This window comes from Momordica charantia, assembly GCF_013281855.1.
Source record: "Momordica charantia cultivar OHB3-1 chromosome 4 unlocalized genomic scaffold, Mcharantia_2.0 BLBB01000004.1, whole genome shotgun sequence".
Classification (NCBI taxonomy): Eukaryota; Viridiplantae; Streptophyta; class Magnoliopsida; order Cucurbitales; family Cucurbitaceae; genus Momordica; species Momordica charantia.
In genome coordinates, this window is record NW_028275162.1 from 23347201 (window position 1) to 23366381 (window position 19181).

General features: G+C 35.9%; 4 protein-coding genes across 13 annotated transcripts; 1 reads left to right on the forward strand and 3 right to left on the reverse strand.

Moving 5' to 3' along the window:
• Positions 1–31: 31 nt before the first annotated feature.
• On the forward strand, positions 32–8536 carry LOC111011816 (histone-lysine N-methyltransferase). Of its 10 annotated transcripts, none has more exons than XM_088123089.1 (5): positions 33–313; positions 541–609; positions 854–1037; positions 3253–3368; positions 3982–4276. In XM_088123089.1, the coding sequence occupies exons 1-5, from the start codon at positions 125–127 to the stop codon at positions 4030–4032; spliced, it is 609 nt and encodes a 202-aa protein (XP_087979215.1). In that variant the 5' UTR covers positions 33–124; the 3' UTR covers positions 4033–4276. The 10 variants fall into 10 exon arrangements, 9 of the variants coding, with proteins under 9 accessions (XP_087979214.1, XP_087979215.1, XP_087979218.1 ...); XR_015790340.1 differs by having other exon boundaries at positions 37–313; positions 3264–3368; XM_088123088.1 differs by lacking the exon at positions 3982–4276 and having other exon boundaries at positions 32–313; positions 3253–3963.
• A 645-nt stretch (positions 8537–9181) lies between these two features.
• Positions 9182–11444, reverse strand: LOC111011896 (uncharacterized). The gene is made up of 3 exons (XM_022285872.2): positions 10335–11444; positions 9631–9859; positions 9182–9554 (listed from the first exon to the last, which is right to left on the reverse strand). The coding sequence occupies exons 1-3, from the start codon at positions 11201–11203 to the stop codon at positions 9390–9392; spliced, it is 1263 nt and encodes a 420-aa protein (XP_022141564.1). The 5' UTR covers positions 11204–11444; the 3' UTR covers positions 9182–9389.
• A 1996-nt stretch (positions 11445–13440) lies between these two features.
• LOC148212039 (inorganic phosphate transporter 1-4-like) lies at positions 13441–15087 on the reverse strand. The gene has a single exon (XM_088122999.1). The coding sequence runs from the start codon at positions 15025–15027 to the stop codon at positions 13441–13443; it is 1587 nt and encodes a 528-aa protein (XP_087979125.1). The 5' UTR covers positions 15028–15087.
• A 1542-nt stretch (positions 15088–16629) lies between these two features.
• LOC148212040 (GRAS family transcription factor) lies at positions 16630–18375 on the reverse strand. The gene has a single exon (XM_088123087.1). The coding sequence runs from the start codon at positions 18220–18222 to the stop codon at positions 16804–16806; it is 1419 nt and encodes a 472-aa protein (XP_087979213.1). The 5' UTR covers positions 18223–18375; the 3' UTR covers positions 16630–16803.
• Positions 18376–19181: the final 806 nt, after the last annotated feature.

The window sequence follows — 19181 nt, forward strand, 5'->3', positions numbered from 1 at the left end:
AAATGGGCCCAGCGATGAATAGGTGAGAAGGCCCAAATCCAAGAGATGGTTCAGTCGGGGGCTCCGCTCTCTCTCTCCTCGATCCGATTTGCAGAGAGAGAGAGAGAGAGAGAGAGAGAGAGAGATGAGGGGAACTGGAGGACCTCTTCTGTGCATAGGCGATTTTCTGTGCGATGTTGGAGAAGAAGATGGCGGAGAAGGAAAAGGATCTCATGAAACCCCCAAATCAGTAGCATCATCATCTTCATCCTTTGCTTCTGTATCCTGTTTTCCAGACGTATCTGAATCCCCCGATCTCGCCAAACTCTTTCAGGTCTTCCTCTCCCTCTCTCTTCATTACTCGATTCTTCTTCAATTACCGCTTCCGAATGTTGGTTGTTTTTGTTCTTTGGCTAATCGATGCTAGGATCACGCGGATTTTTGTATTGCGACTGTGATTTTTAAGGGCTTGAACTATTTTGTTATGAGCTTTATGTTTGTTTCCCGTTCCAAATATCATATCGACGAGAATCTAACACTGTCCGCCTTCTTCTACTTCAGGAAAATTATGACCAATTGAACAGAGCATTCGATGATAAGGATCACTCCTGGACAGCCTTGACTTTGAAGGTAGGGTGTTTGTTGTGCTAAACATTGATTTTTTTTTTTTTTTTTTTTGGTCCTTCCCCTTCATATTATTTATTATTGCATGATACAATGATAAGAAGTAATCTCTGGACATTTTGGGGTTGAAACTTTGCCTGTTTACAAGTTACAACAACCCATATCTTTTGATTTTGAAAGACTGTTTGATGTTTGAGCAAAGGTATTGACAATTGTATTTCCTTATGGCTGTATTTTGGGGCATTTTCAGATGTGCAGTGCTCTTGAAACTGCTAGTAAGTTGGTTGAATCAACCAACTCAAATTCGAGGTTTTTGTTGGAGAAGATTGTGGAGCTTGAACAGATTGTGGAGAAGGGAGATTCTACAAGAGAGGCAGCCATGGCCATCCAGACCAGATATAGCTCTCAGGACTCCATGTCTTCTCAGAATCAAGGTTAGCTTAGGCTTATACATTAAAGGTTTTCTCATTTTGCATATCAAAATCTGAAGCATGATGGAAATATCCACACCAAAATACCCGTTTGAGCAATTTCCACATCTTACAGTTTTGATTCATGCTATTTTATTTGTCATGGGTTGAGGTAAATTTGAGTTTTAATTATTTAGTTCAAGTAAGTAGAATAAGAATGGAATCTATGGTTGAAACAAATGGGGGTAGAAAGTTCAGTCAAATGGACATTTCAAAATTCAAGGTTCGTTCAGTGTTTTATTTATCTCTGTTTTCTTATTGGCAACAGGAAATGGAGATTTGTTTGCTAATCGTTTCTATGTAGAAGTTCTAAATAAAATAAAATGGAAGTTCATCTGAAAATTGGTTTGGTGACAAGTAATTGGTTTTATGAGTTTTTTTAGGGTGGGTTTTGGTTTGGTTGGCGATGTCTGAAGGTAAGAGATTTCATTTAGGGGTCGTTTGTTTCGGAAATCCAATATTTTCATGAGATGGGGATCTGGATCCCACATTTGTTTTGTGGTAACGTAAGATATCCGGGTATCTCGAAATGCGCGCCTACATTTAGAAGGCATCCAAGTCAATTTGGATACCTTTTTAAAATATGGGTTTACATGATTCCCATGAAAGCATCCTATGTTGACATTTTTACCCTTCGTTATTTATTCAATATTTTCTTTTATCAAATTTCTTTGGTTTTATTTGTAATTTTATAGTTTAAATAAATTAATATACTCAATGACTAATAAGTAATTAAGTATATTTATGTATTACATGTACATATAAAATATACTTCAATTAAATTATATAATATCTCTATTTATTTTTAATATTTGGAATGAATTATTATGAATGATATCTATTATCTTAAATACATGATTCTAATGCAACAGCTTACCTTTGATATTTTTCTTCCTAAAAAATATGATTTGATAATATAATAAATGAATTTTATCCCATATAACATTAATTATATAATTGTATTTTTTAAAAAATATTAAAATCATTATTTATATTCAATATTAATTACTTTTAAAAAAGTATTATATTAATATGATTCTACCTAATAACATAAAAAAATTAATACATTTATGCAATTAATATAAAAAACTTAAAATATTAAATTAATTTAATAAAATCTATTATATACATGTAAATTATATTAGATTAATGTATAAATTATATGAATATTTGGAAGGGAGTTTTTGGAACATTATATAAATTTAGAACATTCCCATGAAACAAACGTGGTTATCCAAATAATCTCGGACATCTTTATGTATTTTCCTACAAAACAAATATGGTCATTTGAAGATGCAAGACATTTAAAATTTCGAACATCTTAAATTTCAGACATCTGCATTTCCAAAAAACAAACGGTCTCTTTTTAATTTTTTAGAAATGAAATAAATTTATAATTTGAAATAGTATATTTATGAAAGTTTTTGTTTTTGTTTTTTTTATATATAATTATACATTTTAAAATTTGCAATTTCAAATAGGAGAACGCGGAAAACATATTGTTTTTAAAACTACTATTATTTGAATCACAGAATTTAAAAAGAGTTTTGAAAAATAAATCTGCCAAAGAGAACAAGAAATAAATTTCGGGTTGCAAGTCCTTGGTTGTCTAAAATGTAGGCTCTTTAATTGCTAGTGTCCAATTTATCCTTTCGATTTGACTTTATTGAAATTTAAAGTGATAATCGACTAACATAGACCATGAGAATATATAAATTAGAAAAACCCATAAAAATGAAAATATTACTTGTAACTTATTAGTGGCCTTGATGATGAAATAGATATTTCTAAACATTTTAGAAAATAATCATTTTGATAGTTCTAAATATTCTATAAAAATAATGCTAATTTTTTTTTAAATTACATAATTGCCAATACAACCAATTCTATAGGGCCCACAGCGAATCATGCTTTTATGGGCCATGGATGTGTTTAGATTGGGTCATTCTTGGAGGCATGGCCATTTAGGAAGTTTTTCTGGACAATAATAAGGTCGTTTGTTATGAGTTGTTTCTAGACCACACATCTCGAGGAAGCTAAGGAACAATAGAGATGCTATAGCGTCCTCTCTTTCGGATGTAATGATCCCAGTTTAGCCCTTCCTTGTCCTGTAGCAAACCAAGTTTGCCCGCTTTTGATTGTTGGGCTTGACCCATGAAGTTTCTTTGTTCACTCGAAGCTGCCGAACAGAGTGTCCAAGGATACGACCTACCGAATGTGTTTCGAAGTCTATGGGGTAACGACGAGCAAACACTCGAGGGCGAGCAACGTAATAGAATCTCCAAGACAGACGACGTGAGTGAGAGCTCATACCATAGCAGCTCTAAAGACTTCTCTCTCCGAAAGGCTTTCTCATATTCCTTAAAAACATATTTGAATTTTTAGCTAAGTTTTTAAATTAAAAAGAAGTTTTTTTTTTTCCCGAGGAAAAGATAAAAAGAAGTTTGAAAACTATATACATCTTTTACAAAATTGTCTAGATTTAAAGAATATTTACAAAAAATTATATAATAAAACAAAGGAACATAGATATGTGAAAGAAATATTTTAAGCATAATTTTTAAAACAGAAAAAAAAACCAAAATAGTTAACAAATTAGCCTAAACAATTCAAATATAATATAGGCTTTTAAACCACTCCAAGTAAACATTACCATTGATTGGGCCGGACCTTGGATATTGATGGGCTTTGCTAAATCCAGTAGGCCCTTCGTGACGCATAAAGTTGTCTAAAGTTTCACGAATTTAATCCACAGGCCCAGCTTGAAATATTTGACTTGAAAATTGATATTGGTTTGAGTTTTCACATTGAAACAGTAACTCTTTATATTTAGAATTCTATGTTGTGATTCCCTCGTTAATTCCATATTAATTCAGTGCAATATTTCTTATTTCTTACTGTCATGTAGGGGTCACAACTCTTGATTGGAAATATATTCCAATTACTGTTGAACAAATAGTTACTTAATAATCGAAAAATGGAGGGAGCCTCAATTATTTTAATCAAATTATTAGGGTATTCGACATCAACAAGAGGAAGAACACCGAAAAAACTTGGACCGCCATTTGTTTAGTGTTTGCTTTCATTCTTCTAGTACAATTTTTTCGTTGAAAATTGGTAGCTTAATCCATTACCAGTTGAATTATGTTGAAGTTGTCTTGTTTAAATCTTATTTTGGTAGGGACTAAAATCTATCTTCCATATTTTTTTTCTTTGTCTTTTTAAAATCAATCGTGTTTCTGGATTTGGAAACTCTTTTTTTTTTTTTTTTTTTGTAATTCATATTATCTTTTCCTTTTCTTTTTAATTAGAGAGTGAAGCCCAAGGAAAGAGAGGTTTCACAAAATAAGAAATATAGCCGGATTATTGCATGACAGGCCTTTTGTTCATTTATGTGAGGTGTATGTGTGAACAAATATTTGGAATCAGATGTTAATCTACCTCAAAAAAAATTAAAAAAAAAATCAAAATTTATGCTTGAGCATAATTTAACAGTCAAGACATGTCTACTTATTCTAGAAGGTCGTGGATCTCTACTTGTATATTCTTTACCTAATATTTTAAAAGAATGAAAAATGATTAATATCAAACCCTAAAACACCATAACTAAAATAGAAAAATTTGCAAGTTTGATGTGAAGTATCTTTCCTAATCAATGGTATAGAAATAATGCAGGGCATAGGTGTGAGCATGCTCCAATTCTCCAAATGTGTAAAAACAGCTACCATGGACCATGGTGGTCTACAATAATAATTCCATCATCTTTTTATCTAAATATAAAATAGTAAAAAAAAAAAAAAAAAAGGAAAAAAAGAGGGGAAATAGTCATGATTGTCCTTTTGGACCATGGGTAAGAAAGAAACATAACATAAGCTTCCACTTCAAGCAAAAGGGTGAATGAAAACTTAGGAAATATGATTAATTATAAGGATTGGATAAAGTGATATGACATGCACCTGCTCCACACTTTTTTTTTTCTTTGATTCTGGATTTTTGGGGAATCATAAGATAAGGTAAATAAAATGGTGACATTCAAATTTTCACATGATTCCACCATTTCCAATTTGAATTTTCCACCCACCAATCCCACATGAAATGTGTAGTTACTTCTTGTTTCTCTTGCAAACTTGGTACTTGAATTTTATAAATTATAATGTTAACTTATTAATTTAAAATAAATTTAACAGTCTAATATATTTTCAGTATACCTTAACTGGTTCATACAATATTTATCTCTTTAAAAAGTTGGAGGTAAAAATAAAAAATAAAAAAGCTCATAATTTTCTTTAAAAATTTAAACTTTGAAACATTCTAATTTAATCATTGAAATTTACATAAGAATGATGGTAATCCTTGGCATTGATATTTTAGTTAAATCATTAATTTGGTCTCTATAATTGCAATTTAATTTTAATTTAGTATTTATAATTTGAATTTAGTTTGATTAGTTACTTATGATTTTAAAAGTTTTAATTTTGTCTTATAATCTGGTAAAATGTCACCAATAATTTTTCCATATATAAGGTTGTGATTATATTGATTATGTGACATTTATATATTTGTATAGCGAATAAGTTGTGTTTTTATTTGGTTGACTAACATTGAAGGCCAAGTATAAAATAGAGGAAAATATGTAAATTTTTTATTGGATAAAAAGTAAGGACAATTTGTGAGGTCTAACTGTCTAAGCATTAGCCCACCATGGAAAACAAATTAAAACCGAAAAATTAATAGGAACCAAATTGTCACGAAGCCCAAATCATAGGAACTAAATTTTAACTTTTAAACTCGTAGAAATTAAATTAAAGTTAAAATAAAGCACCATAACTAAATTGAAACTTGGTAAAATCTGACGTACATCGTTTGTTAATCACCTAATTAATAGTTGGTTAAATGTTGGAATGTCTAAAAGTCTTGAGAGAAAATCAAAATCAAAATCAAAATGTATCTAAACCAAAGTTATATTTTAATAGATTATTTGTTTTTTTATTATTTGACATCTTATGCTTGTATTTTTGGGGTGGCATGGTAAATTTGAGGTTTGTTTTTTTTTTTTTTTTTAAATATGAATTTGGAAGTGAAAGAGATTGGTGGCAACAATAGGCATAGCTGTCAAATTTCAACTAATCCTTGTATTTAAGGCTGACATCTTGATTTGAGAGTCCATAAAAAAGATTAGGTGACCTAATTCAAATCTACACATATAACAATTTTCTTTCATTTTTTTAGTATATGGGCATACCCCATCACCACCTATATCATTTCCCTCCCTTTTTTTAGATTCTAACCTAAAATCTACACTTTCTTTAATTTAAAAAAAAAAAAAACATATTCTACCTTTTCCAAAAATACTTTTAAGAATTATGCTCTTAATTTTTAAATTGTAACTCAAAGTTCTTTAAAATTGAATCATAAAGTAAGGAAATTATGAGTAAAGAAGTTAAAATAAATGAGAAATATATAGATACTTATCATACAACACCCATATTTTACTGACCATCATTAAATTTTGACAAATATGAGAGAAAAATGTAGCAAAAAAGATGTTTTTTCTTTCTGTCTTTCAAAAAATTAAAAAGCTATTAAAATTTTCTCGGTGATCAGCACAAAAATGAGTGAGGAAGGAAAAACATTCAAGCAAGGTAAATTGATTATCAAATAAGCTTTTTCGCATTTTAATTGTTTAAAATAATTGACATCTCTAGATGATCAATAGATCATGAGTTCGAATCCTCTGGTCCACTTGCCGTAAAATATATATATATACATATATATATACATATATACATACTTTTGAATAAAGATAAAAGGAAAGAAAGAAAGAAGATTTAGTCTCTCACTTTTTCTTTGTTTCTCTTTTTGGTAATTAACTATTTTCTCAAAAGTGCTTTTAAGCAAACATCTCTACATTTTCATTGTAGGCAAAGTTGGAATCTCTTTATTACATCCATGCTCCTTCTCAAGAAATTCAAAGATTAGGCCTTCTAATTTTTCCATCTATAGATCTAGAATAGTGTATATCTCTAATTAAACAAGTACATAATTTCCAAAGGTATGAATTTATAATCTCTTATATCACAACCCTACCCCAATACTACAAAATCAGAGGAAATTCAACTCTCATTTAATTATATATTTAATAGCATGTCGATCTCTTACTTAACAATTAATTTAATGACCATAATAAAAAGAGTTATGTAAAAGGGTAATTAACTCGTTTTAAACTTACACAAAACCCACCTATTATTTGTTTTTCATTTGAATTTGTCAACGTTTTTTAGTTATATCATATATGAAGGATTTGAAAAACAGGATCTCTTGCTTTGATACCATGCTCAAGATAAATATACTACTACTCAACCTAAAAGTTTAAGTTGATGGGTTCGATAAATTTAATTGGATATCACAACTACGTTAACCTTTAACCTACCTACCTTATCCAATTTTCTTATACACTATATACAATTTTATTTTTTGGCTACAGAACTGTCGGCGACGTATTGAAATTTCGTCATCACAAGGTACTATAGCCCTTCGCGACGAAAATTCAAATTTCGTAGCCAAATCTGAAAATTCTAGTAGCGAAAAGTATTAATATTCCATTTTAAAAAAACACTAAAAGAAAGGGAAAATCTAAATTAATATGATAAGAAACTCAGGACTTCTCCTTTTGTGAGGATAACCATAAACATAAAGAAATGTAAGAGGCATTAAAAACTTGTCTGATAATCTTGATTTGTGTGGACATGGCAGAGAAGAGAAGACATGCTATGCCATTGATATATATATATATATATATATTTACTACCAAATTAAAAATGTTAAATATTATTAAATTAAAAAATATACACTCTGGAAGTGAAGCCACGACACTGCATCTCTCTCTCTGTGATCTTGAGATTTGAATTTTCCAATCCTTTGTTGTTCAAATTTTTAAAACCAAGATTGGTCAAAAAGTTGCAGAGAAAGGAGAGACTGTGTTTGTTCACCTACAACAAAATTTAATATTCAAACAAACCAATGTAGCATGTGGAAGAAAGGTGAGAGAGGCAGAATTTAAAGTAACAACCCATTCACAATCTTGCTTCCATATTTCTTCATTAATGTTAAAATTCCCTTACGATACATCTACATTTCGATGCGAATAATATTTGGTTGCTAATTGGAAAACAGCAATCTCGTACTGATCATTGTTATGTTATACATATATAGCTGTCAAAAAATTTTAATGGTTCCGACGGACCAATTGATAGTCAAGTATAATTCTTTTGATATTTTGTTTTGAATCGTACTTAAGTGTTTACCGGTCAACACTCATATTTTGATGATCATTATTGATTTATTTTTTCTAATTTTCAAAAAGTTAAAAACTCTCTCTCTCTCTCATTTGGACAGTCATGTTACTCATGTCGGAAGTGACATGGCAGTGGACAATGGACATGGGTTGATGGATTGGTGGGGAACTTCCTTCATTACCCACCTATTTCAGTCAAATCCATGGTGATCTTTACATGTTAGACTCACGGTTTTGTTAAGTCCGAGTTCATCTCGATCGAGAATGATAGTTGATCGGTTGAGACTGACAGGACTCGAACCCGCAGCTTTCCCCTATGACATGATTGATTACCCATAAGATATCCCAAATGCACTCATTTGGGCAGATAGTCTATGTAAAACAACAGAAATACTACTATATATTATTATTTTTACGATTATTTCTTTGTTTTATAATTATAACTACTTTGAAAAACCATTATTTTAAAATTGAAAAAAAAGTTTATGTTTCAATTTCAACTACTTCAAAAACAGAATTATTTTTAACATGGACTTCAAATCACCTCTCCGAGGCAAAAGCAAAACAGCTGAGATCAGAGAAAATTATGGATAACTTTGATTTAAGATAAGAAAAAAAGTAGAAAGATGTGACTGGTTGCTGCTTCTTTAAGCTTTATGTAGGAGCAATGCCGTCTTGAACTCTCACTCTTAAGCCTTTCAGCCAATCTAATATTGCCATGTCATCCCATCCTCCACGTGGCTTTTGTCTTCTTCTCCTTCATCCGGCTTATCAGTTATCACACCTTATACAATAATACAGACTAAAGAGAAAATTCAAGAAATATGAAGCTTCCATTGATATACAGAGGGTTGGGTTGGGTGTATATACATGTTAGATTGTGACCATAGAAAGCTCAAAAGGAAAAAGGAAAAAGAAAGCTCCCCTCAACCTCTGATGGGCTAATTTTTCTCACCAGGGTGGTGGTTTGTTTGTTTCTGAACCAAAGTACTCAAAATTAGTCAAAATTTACACTTTTTTTCTTAAGCGCCTAAATCACAAAACTTCCCTTTCATTCTGTTTTGAACAGCTTTCACTGCAGCTACTCTAGCAGCATTGGCTGCTCTGTTTGCAGCCATTACCGCCTTGTTCACCTCCTCATCCACCTGCCCGATCTTGATCGCGTTCTCCGCCGTCTTTCTAGCAGCCTATCATGGTGTTTGTAAACTAAATTAGGATGAGAAATTCACAACTGAACTGCAGCTAAGAAATGAGGTTGGTTACCTGAACTGCTGCAAGGACTATGTCAGTAAGAGGGGGAAGAGGGTGCTTGAGACTGCCTGCATCCCATTCGCCGCATCGGCTCTCGCTGCTGCGAAAAGTGTACATCCCGAAACCTTGCTCCCGCCCTTCGTGCCACGATCCTTCGTAACAATGCCCGTTAGCAAAGTGATACACACCAAAACCATGAATTTTGTCCCCAAAATACTCCCCTGCATATCTATCTCCATTCCTGCACACCAGACCTAACATCAGATTCCTCCATTCTATAAAAATTGAGAGGTTGATTTTCTCTAGCATGGATTCTCATTCAATGTGCCCACAAGATCAATCAAATTATTGGTGACAATACAATAATGCTAATTACTAGCCATCGGAGGGATCCAAGAGACCCATCAATTCAGATATATCTCAGAAATATTCTTCAATTAAACAACCATTACCAGATCCAATCATTGGAGGGAAGTTTAGAGTCAGAATCAATGGCAAAGAAGAAACTATAGGGAACATAAGGATTATCCAAGGAACAGTGATTCATGTATGGGAAAACACAAAAAGGGGAAATACACCCACATTTAAGATCGCATTCTAAAACAATTAATGTCCAACACAAGCCCAAATGGCAAATCAACATCAAGTAAGGATAATGGCATATCAAATACATCATTGAAATCAAACATTAAAGACTAAAAAGAGCAGCAGTTCACCTAAAATGGTAACAGCCGAGGCCGTGCTTGGCGCCATACTTGAACTCGCCCACATAACAGCTCCCATCAGAGCAGGTCTGTATCCCGAGCCCATGGCTCTGCCCATTATACCACTCCCCTGTATAAGAATCCCCTGTGTAGAACCTATAAATCCCAAATCCATGCCTCAGACCTTGTCTATACTGACCCCTGTAGCGGCTCCCTCTTGCCCAGCTCTCGATTCCATAGCCGTCGTATCTGCCGTCGATCCAATCCCCCTCATACCTGCCGTTGGCGAAGTAATTGTAAACCCCACTCCCGTTGCACTTCCCTTTGTGGAACTCCCCCTCGTAGAAATCGCCATTACTGTAGAACTCGACTCCTTCTCTGATAATTTGGCTTTTCTTCTTGGCCTCAAAATTGGAGTTGGGAGTGCCAATAAACCACTTCACAGGCTTGGCATTGGTCGTCGAAAACCCCAACCGCCTCACATTTTCGTCCCACGACTGTTTCAAAATCGAAACCGTCTGCTGGATTAAACCCTTGTTTCGGTTGGCAAAGAATAGAGTAATCGCAACGAAAACCAGCGCCAGAAGAAGATTCTCGGAAGTCGCAATCTCTTCCTTCCGCGCGTAGAAGAAGAAGCAGAAGCAAGAAACGAAGAATAGCGTGAAGCAAGCAAGCGAAGCCAGAGCCAGAACAGGGTGCGTAAAACAAGTCGACCACGTCCTCGGCGACGAACGGAGTACCACCTTGTTCTTGTGGTACTGGTCGATTTCATCCTCCTCGGTAACCGAAGACAGACTCTGAATCGATCGGACGGTGGGAGAGGAACGGAGAAGCGAGGATTGAGTTCTCGTAAGTTTCGCCGGATTAATCTGGCCGTCCATCGGAAAACCCGATAACAAAAAGAAACAGATCTTTCCCGTTTCCGTTCAATAAGCTCTCCTGTACCTGGAGATTCTCCTAATAACCAAGGTAACTTCAGAATCCGCAGCCAAGAACATCTCAGAAACGGCGCACGATAAGCAGTGAATCAGAAGGGCGCAAGTTAGCAAACAACTAAGAAGAAGAAGAAGAAGAAGCTCAAAAAGAAGAGAAAGAGAGAGAACGTGTGTTAGAGAGAGAGAGGATTGGGGCGGGTTTAGATGATTTATTGTTGGGACGAAGGGAGGGAGTCAGATTCAACTGGAGCCGTCTGATTGGAATCTGACGGAGTGGGATTTTGGAGGAACAGTGACCGTTGGATGGAGCGCGATGTTGCCGGGAAGATATGGTCGTCGGATCAAGATTCGGTCTTCTTTTTCACTTTTAGTGTGACAGGTGTGGCACGTGCCACCACAGTCTTCAAAACTCAGTTCAAAAACGGAAACGATCCCATGTAGGCCGTACCACATTTTGACCCTCCGCCACAACCGATCAAAATTTTCTACCTCCCCCAATCACTGTTCATCTCTCCATCTGACACGTGGGACCGTAATTTGAAGGGCCCTGATTGGGTCCGCGGTGGGGCCCTTCGAGATGGTAGTTTTTGTTTCAGATTTCACGGGGAACGCGAACAAGTCTCATTCGGGCCGGCTTCCGTGTTTGTAGCTTATGCCCAGAAATTCTAGCATTGATATTTCTATTTTTCTCCTGCTTTTCCTTTTTAATTCTATCTTAATTCTTTTTCAAACAAATTCTCTCGTAAATAAATTACGCACATTTTCTCTTATTTTTAGTAATTTTCCTATAAACTCATGTTTTGTTTTAGGTTACTTTTACAAACATATTAATTTATGGGTTAAGATTGGTCAATTTACTTTCCCCTTTAGTTTATTTTGTTTATTATATTTTAAAATGTTTATTTTAATCTATGTACTTTTAATTTCTGCTTATTTTTTATAATTTTGGTTCTCTTAATTTTATTTTTAATATCATTTTTTATCATAATTTTTTCACGACACTACACTTAATATGTTTCTTGAAATGAAACTATGACTTTATATGTTTTCATTAGGTTTATAATTTATATTAAAATTTTGTAAATATAGATTAAAATTGTCATATTTTAAAAATATAATAACTAAAATGAACTAAATTTAAAAGTATATTAGTTAAAATGAACATTTTAAAAATATATGGATTAAAATAATTCAAAGCTAAAAGTAGATAGATTAAAATCATATTCAAACCTAATTTAATTTATTGGATTAATTATAATTATTCATATGTTTCCATATTAGTTATCAATTAAATAATAAGAATAATAAGTTGACGTGACAACTTCCTCATGCAGCCACTTTCCACATGAGAGTTGCGTGAGGTCTTACTATTTGCTCGAGGAAATATGAAATATGTCTTAATGTGTTCGCTATGATTTCTTACTCTTTGCATCTTTTTCGTCCATCTTCATTATGATTTTTACATTTTTCATAATTGTGATTAGGTTAAAGAATTTTAAGAATGGTATATTATGTTATTAAATTATAAAAAGTGTCTAATGACATTTTAAACTATCAATTATTAATTTTTGTGTAGTACTTTCAATTTTGTATATAATTAATCTATGATCTATTTGACATTTTTAAATATTTACCAGCTTAATAAATATTAAATTGAAATGTGAAGATTCTTTCACTTTTTTAATATATACTTCCATTTTGTCCTTTGTTTTTTTTATACTAATCCTATTTTATCATTCACTTTTCAAAATTTAAAGATTGTGTTTTTAACTTTATTTTTAAATATTTTTCCAATAGCTTATTTTTTAAAATGTAATAAATCTTTTAATCTTTCGATGATCAATTATGATGACATAAATAAATAAATTATTTTCCTTTTAAAAACATGCATAAATAATACTTATATTCATCATTTAAATTTTGAAAGCCTTGATTAGTTATAAATGTTTAATTATGAAGTGAACTTGATGAAACTTTGTTCTTTACTAATTTTTCAAAAATACTTTCATGGCTGACACTTAATGGATCAATCAAATTCAGTGAACCTCATTAGTAAAATAAAATAAAAAATTGAAATCTAAAATATAATCAATTCCATAGAATATGTAGATACTTCTCATTAATCTAAATCGAATGAAATAAGAATAATCGCTAATCCTAATAACAAAAAACAAAAAAAATGCTTAAACCATCCCAACTCCATTAGTGCGTCGTTGTTGTTCTTCTACTTCATTCTCCTTGGACATTTCTTCCAGCGATTTTCCTTTAGATTCTGGAACCAGAAAAGTGAAGAGCAACCCAACGAAATTAATTACGCCCAATATAATCAGAGAATTCCTCATCCCGATCCCGGTCGGGTATCCAGCGTCAGTCTTGGACCGGTCCTGGCTCTGAGCCGCATACAAAAACCCAAAAGCTCCAACAATCGCGCCGGCCTTCCCCGCCGCCGCAGATATCCCGTGACAAGTCGACCGGAACCTCGCCGGAAAAATCTCCGCCGGCACAACGAACGTAGTACAATTCGGCCCAAAGTTAGCGAAGAAGAACGTGAGCCCGTACATCACAACGAACCCCACGTGGTTGCCGGTCCAGTGATGGTAAGGAATGGCAAGGGCGAACATGAAAACCGTCATGCAAAAAAACCCAAGCAGCTGAATGAAGAACCGGCCGACCCGGTCTATGAGGAGAACCGTGGCCCAGTAGCCGGGCACGGTCCCACAGAGGGCAATAAGCGTCTGGGCCTTGGCGATTCTGAAAACCTCGTCGAGCGCGCTCATGGTCTTAGCCGGGGGCAGCCAGCCCACGGCGCTAAATATGTCCTTTTGGAACAAATTCTGGCTGTAATACGCCACATCGATTAGGAACCAAGTGCTCGCCGTGCCCAAAAGATGCAGCCCATGCCGCGCCAGAAACTCCCTACTAAAAAACCCAAACGATTTATTCTCGCTTCTGTTTTCAATCTCCACGTTTTGGGCGATCTCCACGTTCAGCACTTTCGACATGTCGTCACAGGCTTTCTTCTGGTCCTTGGCCACCAACGCCGTGTAACGCGGCGTTTCGGGCATTTTCATCCGCCAGTAGTAAGTCAAAACCGCCGGCACCGCGCCCAGCATTAGTATGATTCTCCACACGTAATCGGCCTGCGGGACGGTCGATTCGACTGGGTCGACGGCGTACGGCGGCGCGTGGAAGATGTGGCGGAAAATCGACGAAATCACGACTGCGACGGCACCTCCCGCGAGAATTCCGAAGCCCTGCATTGCGAAAACGGCGGCTATAAAAGCGCCGCGGGACTTCTTGTTGGAGTATTCGGCCATTATGGTGGCGGATAAGGGGTAATCGCCGCCGATTCCGAAGCCGAGCCAGAACCGGAAGAAGCAGAGCGTGGCGATTACGGCGGTGGGGGTGCTGCCGAAGGAGAGGCCGGAGGCTATCGAACAGAGCACCATGAGGATGAGGGTGACGCCGTAGATGCGCTTCCGGCCGAGCTTGTCGCCGAGCCAGCCGAAGAAGAGTTGGCCGGCGAGGGTTCCGCAGAGGGCGACGCCGTTGACGGCGGCGGCGACGTTGGGAGGGAGGGTTCCGGGGCGGGGAGAACCGTCGACGTGGTAGTAAATGCGGCCGAGGAGTTTGGTGACGAGGGAGATGCAGAAGAGATCGTAGGAATCGGTGAAAAAGCCCATGCCGGCGATTACCACGGCGGTGAAGTGGTAGAATTGCGTCTTTGCGCGATCGAGAACATTCAGGACCTCCAGCTGATCGTTCGCCATGGATTGGGTCTTTAGTTAAATCTCTAATTTCAGTAAAATTTTTGAAGATTGAGAATTCAGTGGGAAGGTTCTTGATCTTCCTCTGTATTTATAAGAGGAGAGAAATCCGAGTAAAAATCCGAGTGGGATTAAGAATTCTTCTTCGAATGGAATTTATCACATAATTAGTTTTCTCAAAGGAAAAGGATTACAGAATTACTGATTTATCGTTTGTTTTTTTTTTAAGTTGAATCCTGATTTATCTAAAGAAGAAAGATTTGTATTTGAAAATTTTTGTATGGATAATTAAAATATATATTGTAAAATCCTTTAAAATCAAGAAAATAGAATTTGAAACTAAAAAATATATTTTAGAAGTTTATCCGAAATTAAAATCACTCAAAATTCTAGGAAACAAATCTCTCAAATCTCTCATTCAAAAAACATTTTTTTCTCTCACCAATTAACAACTCCCAATTTTGTTAAATGAATTAAATGCTGTCGATTCTCTTTCTTCATTTGCTGTCCATTTTCTCCAGTCACCGTGCAAAGCTGATTTTCTTCATCGTTTTCTTCGTTTACAAGGTGCAAAAACGTCGGCTGCCAGACCTTCATTTTCCATCTTGAGGGCTTTTATGAACAAGGTATTTATTTCTTTTGCACGTTTTCAACGCCGTTCATTCCCGTTCATTCCCGTCGCCGTTCATTCCTGTCGACATCTTTGCAAGTTTCCAATGCCGTTCATTGTACACCAAATCAACGAGGTATTGATTTCTTCTTCCCTAGACACGTCCAAACCTTCAATTTCCGTCGTTGAATAAACTTTCTGTCGACGTCGTCGTGCAGCGTGTTCCTCGTCTCCTGTCCCCTTGTGTTTATACCATGGATAATTAATAGTCTTCCGTTGAGATTGGTATATATGGGGATATATTTTATGTATGTGTACAGAAAATGGAAATGGAAGTTCTAAACGTCTCACAGTGTTAGTATTCCAGATTATATTCGTATATATAGGTATATATTGTATATGTGAATATATCTTATATGTGTATACATATATCTTATTAGTCTTCTGTTAAGATTGATATATATAAGGATATATTTTGTTTATGTGTATAGAAAATTGAAGTTCTAAATGTCTCATATTCTTAGTATTCCCGATTATATTCATATATATAGTTATATATCTTATATGTGTATATATCTTATAGTTGTATACAAGATATAAACGCATATATCCTTATAGTAATATAGAATGAGTCCTCCAAAACTGAATTTTTAAACGTCTCATGGATGAAGCGAAAAAAGTTCTTAGATTTCGATTTTGGGAGATTTTTGGACGGGATTTAGAGATATTTTGGGAGGTTATGATTTCAATTTTGGGGAATTTAGAGTTTTGTTTTTAATGTTTTGGTGTTTTAATTTGTTTTGGAAAGTATCATTAACCTAAAATTATGGAATGTAAATTATAACCTTCCAATTAATCAATTTTGCATATTAAAATGAATTTAAAATTAATTTGTAAATACAAGAGGCTATTTAAGTAATTTATATAATGTGTACCTTCTTAAATAAGGTTGATACATGACGAATGTGTAAATTCTATACATTATGTAATTAGGATATTTAAATAGCCCATCGTACTAATCTTTCATTAAATTACAAGTTTAATCAATTTGTGTTTAAGTGTCTAAATGTGTCTAATAGAATCTATAAAATCTTAAAAAGTGTATGCATTGACATGTACTGTTTGCTTTAGATGAGACAAGAAGAACCAACTAGCTTGATTAGAAATCTCTATTCGGAATCGGAGGATGAAGAAGAAGAAGAAGGAGAAGAAGAAGATGCCCAAATTGAAGCCGAAAGCAAACGCTTGGATTTCCATCCAAGAACCAGCTTATTATTCGACAATTCCTCCACTATGTACCCATCGTTAAAAAGACCCACAAGCAGCCTCGCTTGGCAGTGATTCGCGAAGCTAATCGGCGCCGCCTTCATCCCCATCATCCCCAACCACTCTCCCCATGAACCCGCCGCCGTCCGCGGCTGCCCCATTAGCCCCACGCTCCCCCAAATTTGTGGCCCCAGGAACACCCGCTCCACCAACGCCCTTCCCCTGTTATTCATCGGCAGCCCTACCTCCAGCGACTCGTAAATCGCCGAGTAACGCTCCAACGACTCCACGAATTCCACCTTGTAATCGCCAATCCCATGCCCAATTTCCTCCTCCACCAAACACACCACTCTCGGACTCAGCGCCTCGGCGCCCCGCAGAAACGACCCTATCGATTCCGGCGTACGGTGCCTGAAATGAGGGAGATGCAGCATACAATTCACCACCACTGCCTCCCCTTTCACCAATTTCAACCCGGCGGCCCGGAAACTCTCGTCGGAATCCAATTTACACTGATGGAAAGAGAAGGGCTGACCAATCGAAGCCGCAAACGCCACCAATCGCCGCCCGGTCTCTTGCACCGTCCCGATTGATCTCCGGGCCGTGCTCCCACCCCTCGAAATAGCCGTGATCCTAAGATGTGGGGCCGGCGGGCCATCCTTTCTTGACACGAAGGCCTGCATCAGCGACGCCCATTGAATCCCCTCCATTATATCGTAGTCCACTATGTGGACCCTACGGTCGTCGCCCACGGCCTCCAGAATCGCCTGATTAGCCGTGAAGTGGCCGAATTTCACGTAGGGGGACATCTCCTGCAGCAATTGAAACGCCGCCACAACGTCGCCGGGAGTGTGGTCGTCGCGGTGGAGATGGTGGTGGGATTTGCCGACGCCGGCGGTGCATTCTAACAAACCCTGGAGGGCTTGGGTATAATACGCGGCGAGGCGTTCGAGGTTAGTCCCGTGAGAAGGGGAAACCAATTCGTTGAGCCGAAGCAATATCACGTGAGCCAGATCACGGCTTTTGTGCTCGCCGTACAAGGCGTCGGCGGCGGCCATTAACAGGTGGTACAACCGTAGCCCTTTCAACTCCTCTTCCTGATCCTCTGCTTCCGTCGACTCCTCCTCTTCGGAGTTGCAGTTGCTGCTGCCGTCGACCTCCGCTGCGTACGTCGGAACGTCGGCGTCCATCACGGAGTCGATTAGGTCGTGGAAGTCGCCGGCGCCGGGGAAGGCCTCCCAATCGGCGTCCGGGGAGCAGTAGTCAGAAAAATGGAGGTGGTGGAGGGGCAAGGCCATCGGGTAATTTACAGTTTGGATCATAGAGGAGAGAATTCAACGGAGAGCGGATTTATATGGTAGCCATAGCCATGGCCGGTGAAACAAATGGGAGAAGGAGACAGAAAACTAATTAACAAAATAAGCTTTTTTTTTTTTTTTTTTTGAGGTTTATCGTTTCTCTAGCTTGGTTTTTTAATGTATACAGCAGGGGTCATAATCAAAGCTGAATTAATTGTTTTCTTTTCCAAAATAAATTATTGCCAATTTAAAATTCAAATCCTTTTCTAATGAGAGAGTTGTTTGTCGAATTGCAAGTGACCAAAAGATTCCTTTGGATTCAACCAATAACTCCAACTAATCTATTTTCAAGTTTCTCCCAAAAAAAAAAAAAACCCAATCTAGTTTCATCATTTCCCATTTTTCATTAATGTTTAACATAAAATCTCATATTAATTAACAACCATTGTAGGTGTAAGATTTTGCTTTTAATAAATCAAGTTTGCTCAACTATTACCTGTTTCTTTATCCTGAAATCTTGCCTCAATTTTAAGAATGTTTAAAGAAAGTAGATTGTGAAATAAAGAAATTATCAGTAAACGAGGTAAAATTTATTTTTGACAAAAGGTAAAATAAAAAATAAAAAAAACTTAGGGATTTTGAAATGTATAAACATATGAGAAAATGTAGTTTGTCCTAGAGAAGCATTGAAAATAGGGAAACATCAATAATTAGAAAGAATGGAACAAAAGAACTTATATTAAAATAATTTTAGAGGCACTAATTAACATCGTTTAGGAGGTGCTGTTCTTGTTTGTTTTTATTCATGTCCATACCTTTGAGTTAAAACAAAGATTAGGAAAGTGATGATAGGGAATAAATAAAGACTTTATACATGTAATGTTATTTTAATTGAAAACAAACTCGTGTATAAAACAAAGTATTTGACCATTGTGGTTCAGTTGATCTGGCCGAACTCTTTGCTCTTGAAGAGGGTTTGTCTT